This window comes from Loa loa (assembly GCF_000183805.2).
Source record: "Loa loa unplaced genomic scaffold supercont3.540, whole genome shotgun sequence".
NCBI classification, from domain to species: Eukaryota; Metazoa; Nematoda; class Chromadorea; order Rhabditida; family Onchocercidae; genus Loa; species Loa loa.
In genome coordinates, this window is record NW_018108720.1 from 2402 (window position 1) to 14073 (window position 11672).

Here is an 11672-nt window from a genome sequence, read left to right on the forward strand (position 1 = left end):
CACTTTTCGTAAACCACGAACACCAATGAATATAGCCAAACAACGATGACGTCACAATAGCCTGAAGATTTTAAAAGGAAGTCCAGAAAAACTTTTTAGAACCTTGAACCCGAATACACTAGTTAGCCCTCAATAATCAAACTCAAACCACTAATCAAGAAAACCCAACCAGCTTGATGATAAAAGAGGAAAAGACATATGAAAGCTCGGGATAGTGACCGACTTGTAAAGAATTCAAAACTATAAGCCTCAATAATCTTAAATCAAATATATGTAGTGGAAACAAACCAGTTCAGCATCACACATAACATTATGCTAAAATTTCAACTGCTTTAAGTGGAAGACTGACGCTATTTCACGCTACATGATTTATTCTTATCAGTGGAAATATACTCAAATTGTGTTGCATCTTATGAAAACGATCTTATTCTTATGATGTCTAGCGTGACATCTTCAACATAAGTATTTCATAGGGAAATGGAAAAAAAAAAGATGGCAGGGGGATCAAACATGAACAAGCTTGAAATCTCATGTGAAAAAAATGTTTAGTAACGGGAAAAAAACTACCTGTTTTACAAGGCCAATTAAAATTATTCGCACTCTATAGATGCTATCATAGCAGATGTTCCCAAATCCAAAATTTTTCTGCTCAGAGGAAATCAAAAACAATTTGCGGATACAACTGCTCTTTGATGAGAACAGCGAGGAGGAAAGGAAGGAGAAAACAAATAAAATTGGGATAAAAAAAAAGAGAAAATTCAGATTTCAATACAATTAGAAGATTTTTACAAATAGAACTTTCAAAATTGTTAAGATTACAATTTCAACACACAAATTCCGAAAATGACAAATTCCAGAATGTTTTACATAATTATGGATAACACATACACAATTTAGACATTCACTTCAAAACGCATCGTATTCAATCAACTATGAGAGAACAACCGTCTAACTCATTATGATGCATATTCTATAGGAAGCTTTGACATTTTTTCCATTCTAATACATTCAGAACAAAGCCTTATAATCAAAAGTCAGAGAAGAGAAACATTAAATATTTAGGTAAGCATAAATTTATTAGTAGGTATTTAACAAATTAAAACTTACAACCTGTCATACACAATGCTTAAATTTGTTTGAACACAATTTGAAAAAAAAGAAAAGTTAATAAAGAATAATGCACCAAAATATCTACTTTACGATATATAAATTTTCAAATCAACCTTGAATATTCAATGCTTTTACAGAGCATTGGCTGAAACAGTTTCAACGCTCGGAGAGCTCGATGACATGGACGCCGCAGATAACGTTCCGTCAGCAATATTTTCCATACGAAGAGACGAGTCACTTAAAAAATGAAAAAAAAGTTGTTCATTAGCAATTTTTGTTGATACCACATTTAAAAAAGGAAAATGAATTATTTTCTAGGGAAATAATCCACATTAATATGCAAACATGTTATCATTTAAATCAGATTTTCTTGGACCTTTTTTTGAAAAAAATCGAAACTAAGAAGTCAAAAATGAGAAAAAGAATTAACACATATTAACATTAACAAGAATAAATTTTTTACTAGCAACTTCTGAATTCCCCACGTGCTTTCAAGAAATTTTTAACACCTACCTGTGGTCGTGTCCATTGCGAGTGCCTGAGGAGTTTGAAACAATGCATGGAACGCAACGGAATGAATTTAGAGTTCGTGCTTTTAACCTGCTTTCATATGAAGAGATGGGAGGTTGATTTGTAGGTGGCACCCAAACGATAGGAGGTTGATTTGCAGGTGTGCCTACCTGCACTTGCTTAAGAGGCTGGTTGGGATAAGTAGGCAACAGATATGTTGGCTGTCTAAACGTCAGGTTCACACTTGGAGGTTTGGCAATTTTTGTAATATGCTCAGGAATTGGCGGTCGTATATTCATTTGAATCCTGAAATGGATACGCTTCTTCTATCAAAAGTAAAATAATTTAGAGTGAGAATTTCAACTTGAATTCATGAATATGCATTAATGCATAAGTTTAGCTGAATCTGTACACAAAATTCTTCCAGAGAAACCATTGAGATGATTTTATTTCCAGTGTCACTCCTTTGTACTGTCAAGATTCAACCGTGCATCAAAGCCTGTCAGACTACCCACGCCGGAAACTGTCCGCTCCGACTCCAATCCATTTCGACAATTTCTTGCGTAAATTTGTTTTCAACATTTAACCACTGTATAAGACTACAAAATTTCAATAGCATACCCAATCTCAGATGTAACAGTGCCAAAATACTGTCGCGATACAACGGTGCGTGGATCATATGAAACAGTGCAATTAGCAGCGCTGTACGAGATGTAAGATTCCGACTGCACCGATCGACGATGTGTGCGAATCATTGGTTTATGGCCACCATACGGACCAGTCAGTGCATGACGGACCTTTAATCAAATTAATGGAATTGAAATCGGAACACGAATCTGAATGAACATTTGAGCAATATAGTTTTTCAAATGGTATAGCCGATAAGAACAAAGAAATCAGGAAATTTTCAATTTCCTTACCTCCCAACATTGAAGACAAAAATACTTGAAACAGCTTTTTTCGCGGCAAAAATATGGACCCTGAACACATTCACACTGCGAGCATTTGGCATCTTCCAGGAATGGATCAATCTGTACTTTTTTGGTGAATTTCGAAGTGTGAATTTCAAGATAACCGGATTCGATCGCACGGAAATAAGCTGACTGAGTTGAAAACGTGACTCGTGCACTGCCTAGACATGAATAAGAGCAAGCATACTAGTAAGCATATATAAAGCATAACAAGAATGAGCATACAGTCTGTTCTTAAATTTATTGCACCGACAATTACGGAATTCCTGACTTATCGATACGATTGGACTTTTATCCTTCCCCTCAATAATTTCCCAAAGATTCAACTCATTTCTTCAGGAGAAGTTTGTGACGATATATATGGTTTTGTGGTAACATTTAAGAACACTATCAGTATAGAATTTCAGATTAGTGTATTACGCCACGTGTTTCTAAAATGATGAATGAATTACCTATAGGATACTTTTGACGATCTGTATCGATTCCAACGAAAAGTACATCACCGTAGACATCTCTCATGATGGAAAATAGAACCTTAACAGAAATCGATAAAATAGAAATAAAGACGAATTCAATATACGAAGTAGCTGAAGCGAATTCTTTCTCACAACAGCTAAATAAGTAACTGTTGCAACTCCTCTACTTTCTATCATGGCCTGATTTTGTTAAAGAATTTACCTGTGCCGTAATCATGCCATGCAAGGCTCCAACGAATACTGTCTTCTTGGGTTCCAGAGGAATATTCGGATTGAGAATATATGAGGCATCTGTTATTACCCATGGAATAACTTGCACCTGGTATAAATATCATATAATATTTGAAAATTAGGAATAATTGACAAACTGATCCAAGCAGACTTTTCGCTAAAATCTTCGGGATACCTGTCTGATTTCTAATCCACTGGCTCGTCGTGCTGTCAACTTAAAATACCATTCACCAGCTGTTCCAAACTCTTGAGAGCAATCTTGCAACAGTTTCTTCACCGCCAGATCATTTTCGAAAATCATATATACGTAACCAGTAATTTTGGCCCGTCGTGGATTTATGCGTGCATGGCGCGACTCTTTACTAGGCCATTCTACTCTGCACGAACCGTATTTCGAAAATGACTGCAAAGAATCTTTGCGAAAGTTAGGAGAGGTTGGGGATAGAAGTTGGAAGTGGAAGTTAGAAAAGAGGAATTAGTGCGGAAGTTAGAAGTAAACGTGTTAAGAAGGCATGTACATAGCTTTTGGTCAAATTCCTCGCATTCTTACGATGATGTCATTCGTAACTTTTAATCGCTTTATTAGGCTATCGTGTGACAAGCATCCTTCCCTTTCACTTAGAGCTTCCAGTACAAAGATCCTATCAGCTTTGATGCTACATTACAAAGCATCTGATGAAGTTTTGACAAGATAAATATGTGAATAATGTGGATCCAATTTATGACGAGAACGAAAGTTTGTTCATAGACTGAATTTTAAATTGGGACAGTAACTATACCAAGAGTACTTACGTCAAGAAGTGCAGGTTCTGTAATATCCCACGGAACACCACCAATGAAAACTTTGCTGGAGAACACTGGATTACAGTAATTACGAGGTGGTAATTCGCCTTTCCAGTAGCAAGGTTTCCCACGTCGCATTTCGAAGTCAGTACTTGCTTCAGTTACTTGTGATCGTACTACAGATGCTGTCATCATCTTAAATGCAATGATCTGTAATTATAGATTAATTTTGCTTGTTTTGTGGCATGTGAACATTCAGATTTGCCGGGACACGTTCCAACAAAAAGCTCTTGGTCTTCTGTGACACCCTTATTTTGTCCTGTTATCAAGGATTGAAATTTGTGGAAGTAAAATCAGCAAAATTTTCTCTTATCCAGGAAAAAATTTTCCCTTGTACATATATTAAAACATCATTACTTTCACCTACAACTCAAAGACTTGCGTGCATTGCAAGCAGTTTTGAAAATAACGTTTACAGTTACTCGTTCATTATATATATATATATTAACACTCTCTGAGCAATAATTTGAAAAATGAATCTCTCCAACATTTTCTGTTACATCTGGAACGTACTACGTCACTGTAAACAGAATTTCTCTTTAACACTATGAAACAAATCATAAAATTGGTCAACATCTGTTAATAGTCATGAATAATTGTGAATTTTAACCTGCACGTAAGTTGGTGAATATCCATTCTGCAGCATGTGTGCCATAACTTGATGATGGTATTGCTGATACTCTTTAGCTCCGGTCATCACTGTTTGCCATGATTTCTGTATCGGCTGAGTATCGACGATCATCGAATCCAATGGCTATGAAATGAACAAGCCTTCTAAATATTATGCTTATCCTCTTTTCTTTCCCAAACCGACTATCCTTCCCATTAACGTTAGTAAAACCAAGCTTTCGAAATTTGATTACACGTCTATGGATTTATGGAAGTGGTAGATTCTTACTTAAGAAAAAGCAAAACCACCAACCAAGAGTATAATTCACACTAACGCTGACGACTGAGTCCTGTTCAAGAAAGATACAAAGTCTCATCATAGCGTATACTAACCTTTGTTGCTCCATCATTCGTAGCTTGATAATCGCCTAAATTCCCATTTTTTTTGCTCCATCATTACTAGTGATGGTTTTTGTAATGGTGTCAGTAGTAATAGTACCAGCATGTTTCTTGCGGATATCTATACCTATACCGCTCGGCTTACCATTAGTACGATTGTTGTAATTTGTACCTGGTTTATTGTTATGATTTTGGTCGGTAAGACTGAGAGAAATCACTTCACTTCCATCTGCAAAAGACAATAAGATTTGATCGTAATTTTTATGGATGTGTCATTATAATCCCTAAATAAGACGAAAAGAGGAAGATATCATCGAAATCATGCAAAAAAAGTTATTTGTCCAAATGCTATTTCTTGCAGTTTTCATTATATAAGATTCATTTCTCAACTATCACCGGTCTACTTGAATCCTTCAGAAAATTATTTTCTAAGAGTCCTAAAAAATAATTGGGAACTTCCAAAGCAGGGTTCCCAACCCTTGAAAATCTTCCACCTACCTTTCTTAGATGTAAGAATCTCTGGAGCAATAGCAACAGGTGTTTTGCTTGTCGTCGGTTTCTCTTCCGAGAGCTTTACTTTATTCTGATTCTTTATTTGTAATTTGTCCATTATTCCAAAAAGAATGAAGTAAAAGTGTCTGTATTACGCAGAAATACAAGTTAAAAAAAGAAAAAAAAATCACGAAAACACAAACCACGTCATTGAGTCCATTTAATTAATAAAAGACAGTTTCAGGGATTTAAACAATATTTCGAACGACATATTTCAAAGGGTTCTGTGCGAGATCTCAGATTTTGAAACTAAAACTTTCAATTATGTATAATTTCAATTATGATAACTGAAAGTTTTAGAGATTAGTGTCAGTTCTCACTCAAAAAGCAAAAAAAAATACTTTAATTCCAAATACTAATTTCTTACCAAAATAGTACTCCGAATTTGAAATATTTCAAACATTTTGAAAGCATATATCAAAGATCTTAAAAAAAAAAAGAAAAAGAAAAAACACATCTATCACACATCTATCGCTGATTAACCAATGTAAGCAAAAAAAAAACTGTTAAACATTTCTGTTTAAAAGAAAAACAACTGTTAATTCTGTTTAATACATGCAAGATCGATGAAGATTAGTACTATCTGACAAAACAAATTATCTCAACTTCCATATTAGTTTGATAATTTATCTAGGCGTCTGGTGAAGTAATTGAAGAGTCAAAAGTAGGATCAGGAGTAGTTTAAATTGCCAATACTTATTACCAGCATTATATTATCAATATGATTTTCCCACGCTATTTTGACATAAATTGAGGTTAAGCAAATGGACGGATTCTTTGAGATGTTATTAAGTTTTAATGAAATTCAATGAAATCTTTCAAAATTTGTATGCAAGCTACACATACCTATCAAAAATTAAGGTTTGGCGGATTGAAAAAAAATTTTTTTGAAAAATTCTAAAGATTAGGATTTTCTGATTGAGGCTAAAATTGGTTCATTCTTCTACAATATTAATAAGGTATGCTTTGTTCAACTTTCGACTTCTCAGGATTTTAAAATATTTCCAACAAAACGAGACTCGATGATTTTTAAATGTTCGATAAATCTTATAACTTTTGAACCATTTTTTTTACCGTAGCAAATAGCTAACTGGAATGTTTAAGAATTTCTTGCAATTTCGAACTTAAAATTTGAGGCCAAAAATTTTTTCTAGTTTGAAATTTGAAAGAAGGAACTATTCTTTAGATATTATATCATTAACTATCAATTAAATGAATCATTTTTACACTATCAAAGATTATCAATTTATGAACAAATGGGACATTTCATTAATTAATTTCCCTAAAAAAACTATTTCGTTGCTTTAACTTCCCTCCTCTTCCTCTCTTTTTTAACTAATTATGGATTAATTCGAATCGAAGTTGGAATTTAAATTGAAAAAAGAGTTCAGCTAAAAATAAAATCACTTGTCTCTCGAAAAAATCCAACAAAATCAGTCCACCGATCAACCCAATCAATCAATCAATCAATCAATCAATCAGTCAACCAATCAACCAACCAATCAATCAATCAATCAATCGATCAATCAATCAACTAACCAATCAATCAAGCAACCAACCAATCAACCGACCAATCCATCTCCTATGATAGCTTTGAATGTTGCCACTACTATTACTCATCACTTGAAATTGTCAATAGTCACGTACTCAAGTCCATTCCATCCTTCATCTTTATCCAAAAAAATGATATTTGTCACGTAGCCTAATCCATTCCAAAAATAGCTATGCATATAGACGAAGTGTTATTGCCAGTCATAACATTCCTTCCAATTGTGCTATGACTTTTGTCGCATATCTTTGCTCTTCCTCTTTCATTTCAATTCTTCTAATGCTTAAGAATTAATATGATATTTTGAAATTCGTAAATTAATATTTTGAAAATGAATTTAATCCACAAATTAGATTTGAAATGTGTTTGATGTTGAAATTTTGGAATACTTCAAAATTTACTCGACATATCTAGAAAAATAAAATTGGATAAAAATTACTTCATCATATGAATACACATACACATATATATATATATATAACAAAAAGCAAATAGTACGGTAAATAGAGCAGAATATAAAAAAGGTCCGAGAAATGGAAATGTATATACTGGATATAAAGTAATAAGTTAGTCGAAAGTATGCAAGCCTGAAATTGGAACAAATTCCAAAAGGTCTAAAATTGATTTATTTTTGGAATTCGATTTACCGATTTCTCATCGATTTCTCTATATTTTGGGTTTCCAAAACAAGACACCAATACATGAAGATAAATTCCCAAAAAGAATTACAAGATCTTGAGATTCAGAAAACTACCTAACAGAATTTACTCTTTCTGTACGCATCCTTTTCTCCATAAAAATCACATATGATCTCCAGAAACTAAAGCAAATAATCCATTTAAACATGAAACATGCAGTAACAAAACTCGAAAAATTCAAGTTTTGTTCCAACACATCATGCAAGAAATTTCCCTGAAATTTGTCAGACAATATTTATTTCCTAAATATCTGAGCCCCCTTCTTTTGCCATCCAGAAAATTCCTGAAACAAACAACATCCGAATTCCTCGCGACCCTATCTTCTTTCTCTTTATTCTCAGTTGAAATACCGAAATGAAGAGAGAAAATACTAAAATTTTAATCAGTAACGTCGTTCTACTCTTACACATACTATTAGAAATTTTTACATTTCTTTTTTCTTTATAGAACATAAAACTGTGAATGTTGCCAGAACCTAGAGAAATAAGAACACACTCTTTAGGCAAATGATCAATCTGTCTTTTTCTTTTTCTTTTATAATCCATTTCTTCAGGATATCGCTATAAGTATTAAGATATCGTACGCGCGACCAAATTGCGATATGAACCTTGCTGAAAACCACCAGAAGCCAACTGAGGGATTGTCCGACCAGCGTTATGCATTATCAGGTTAATTGAATTTAGTTCCTAAACAGAAAACACATTTCTAATTTAGAAATATCTACAAAAATTAACTCCTTAACCTAATTATTCCTCCTGCAACGAGAAAAAGTTGTAAATTACTGTTACCTTCAATTAAACTGACAACAATCGGAGTGTGCCAATTTGTTTATTAACTTAAATCAGAAAAATTTATGGGTGAGCATAAAGGGAGGAACCTACTTATTACATAAGCAGATAAATAAATAAGCAAGTATGTAATTGATTTTAAATCGTCAGGATCATTCGGCCTAGTTGAAAAAACACTCTAGTTGGACGTAACTGCTTTTCGTCTTCTTGACCACTGCAGTGCTTCATTTAATTATGAGCACCTAAGAACAAAATTTTAATAAACTCCTTGACATCATGATCTTTTATTGTTGGATAATCTTGCTTGCAAATTTCTTCCCTTTTCACCACATCTACAACTTTTAAATCTTACCATGAACGCTGATTTACAGCCAATTATTGAAGTCTTATAAGAAACAAAATGCTAAGTTTGAAACCAAAAAAAATTTTTCGAACCTACTTTGACTGGTGTCTTATCAAAGATATATCTGTATGGTCGTGACGGTGAGGATGGTAGTGAAGAAGGCATTGGTGTAACGGTAATACGATCAGATACGCTTCTCTGAGGTGATAAGCGATTGCACTGAACCATTGGAATTGATAACAGAGAAACACCACTCTGTAAAACTAATATTATGATATATGCATTGAATTTTTTTCTTCCTTACACTTCTTTTGTTAAATTAGACTTAAGTTTTTCAGCAACGATAATATACGGAAAAATTACTCCATAAAAATATTATTAATGTTTTACACCGTAGGAAATAACGAAACAAGAGTGGTAAACGATAATATACGGAAAAATTACTCCATAAAAATATTATTAATGTTTTAACCGTAGGAAATAACGAAACAAGAGTGGTAAGAAGGAAAAGGGAAGTTTTGAGAAATAATTCTGACGTTAACCAGTGATTTTAGTATACTATTTTAGTATACGTATACTTTTAATATATGAAGCAGGGTATATATATATAGTTTTGTCCCGAAAAATCTTAACAGGTCAATACCAATAACCGTTAATAAGTTTTTAACCTCCGCAAATCCTGGCTGTAATTTTTGCACAAACGATTTCACACGAGAAATGAAAATCTGATTGTAATATTTGATGAGATCAATGTATTCCACATTTTGATGTTCTGGTGTTGCTGCACCACTGCCTGTCACTGCCCCCGAAACTGATGATTCAGAACGAAATTTTTCATCTGATGCAGAACCAACAGAATCGTGAGAAGCGCCATCATCCAAAATGATCGGAGGTGAACTGAATTTTTTCTAATGCAGATTTAAAAAATTTATTAAGATTTACAAATTTAGTTCGACAAAACGACGAATTTTCCTCAAAATGTTTTTTCTTTCTTCCAGATAGAAAATTTATTCTGGTCGAAAATTTCAAAAAAGGAATTTCTTTATCTACAAGAAAGATATGATAATTGAAATATTTTATAAACGCCGAAATCTAGCAAACCAAATATACCAACTATTTAGAAGCTTATGATAATTGGAATACTTTATAAAAGCCAAAATTCAGTAAACCAAACATGCTACATAGAAGCTTACGAATTGCTTTCCACCATAACTCGTCGATATACACGTGAAGCAGCTTGCGGTTGATGGCGGTAGTGGTACATAATGTCGTGAAAAGAAATATTTTGCTGACCAATTTTTGCTACCACATATAAACAACACATCAGATTTTGATCCAAGTGCCTTCCAGCCATAAGGGAAGTTTCCGTTCTCAAAACGTGTTCAAACAAAGTCCAAGCTCGCTGACGACCTTTTTCATCAAGACGTACTCGCTCACAGAGATCACGCAAGCGAACTGCTGCCAAATAATATACCTAAACACAACTACGCTACAATGAAAACATTTAAAAGAAAGTGCTAGATATATTTAATTGGAAACTACTCACTTCTTATTTAATAATGTAATATTGATGAAACTACTCTTTCTTTTTTAAATTCTCTACTTTCTCTTATTTGTTCCTAATTTCTATCGATTGACAGGGAATGGTATTACCAGGTTTTACGATATAAGACGGCTCATTTTGAAGACAAAATGCGTCGTGGCCATTCTCAATGATAATTCATGTAAACGTTTCGTAAACTTCGCTGAATAATAAATTTCAAAAACAAGCGCACCTTACGGAAAAATAGTAATGTTGCAGATGTCGGTGTTAAGCTTTCACCATCCGGAGCTCGCCGTTTTGCAGCAACACATGATGAATCATCGTCATCAAATTCAAGTCGACGTTTTGCTGCTTAGAAAAACAAAATTATTCTGCCAAATAAAGTCAAATTACGAAAAAAAACGAAATAAAAAAAATAAAAACTCTATAAAACCTACCAAGTGGTTTGACGGGTGACAATGTATAACGCTGTGAAAGAGATGGCTGCCTCATAGAATAACCTTCTACGGTTTCCAACGACACTGCCTGACTTGATGGTACGTCATCGGCTCGTCGATGTAAACTAGGCCATAGTGGGGAATCTAAGCTCCAAGCAAACTCTTCTAACACACGTTCCTCAACCTGTAAACTGAGAATTAAAACGATGATGCAGAATTTCCCCATTAATCAATGCTGTTCTCCAGTAAAAGATGTTCGACTGTAGAAATACTCCTGAATTAGTCAAAACACAGACTAAGCTTCAAAGAAATAAAATTGGATAATGAATGTCACAGTATCAACCCAGCTAAAGTAATATATAAAGTACACCTTTGACCTGTAACACTGAATATTTTGGGAGCAACTGCTTATAAAAAGGTGTTTTACATTCTTTATGGAGAAACCCATAAAAAATTTTAGTATATGATAATCATGATAAAATGTATACCTTATTGAGATGCTTAACCATTTCACGCGACAAAGAAGAGTCGGCTCGGATAATTAGCTCAATAACTTTGTAAATGTATCGCAGGCAGATGCATAGTTCCAACTCCACGGAAATTCGCGTACACT

At 33.8% G+C, this 11672-nt stretch overlaps 2 protein-coding genes across 2 annotated transcripts in view; both read right to left on the reverse strand.

The window, feature by feature from the left end:
* Positions 1-1241: 1241 nt before the first annotated feature.
* LOAG_07772 (cytoplasmic polyadenylation element binding protein 3) lies at positions 1242-5759 on the reverse strand (the record flags this gene model as incomplete). The annotated part of the gene is made up of 12 exons (XM_003143305.1): positions 1242-1347; positions 1624-1926; positions 2242-2417; positions 2541-2752; positions 3044-3125; positions 3270-3386; positions 3474-3701; positions 4091-4291; positions 4752-4895; positions 5144-5178; positions 5250-5378; positions 5648-5759. The coding sequence occupies 12 exons, from the start codon at positions 5757-5759 to the stop codon at positions 1242-1244; spliced, it is 1845 nt and encodes a 614-aa protein (XP_003143353.1).
* Positions 5760-8405: 2646 nt separating this feature from the next.
* Positions 8406-11672, reverse strand: part of LOAG_18798 (retinoblastoma-associated protein A domain-containing protein) — a gene marked incomplete at its 5' end in the record, with an annotated part of 8055 nt that continues 4788 nt past the window's right edge. The window contains 6 exons of the mRNA XM_020451460.1: positions 8406-8634; positions 9176-9334; positions 9748-9976; positions 10273-10553; positions 10855-10973; positions 11060-11243. Coding sequence (XP_020304754.1) covers positions 8518-8634; positions 9176-9334; positions 9748-9976; positions 10273-10553; positions 10855-10973; positions 11060-11243 — 1089 coding nt within the window. The 3' untranslated portion in view covers positions 8406-8517. The remainder of the gene's footprint in view (positions 8635-9175; positions 9335-9747; positions 9977-10272; positions 10554-10854; positions 10974-11059; positions 11244-11672) is intronic.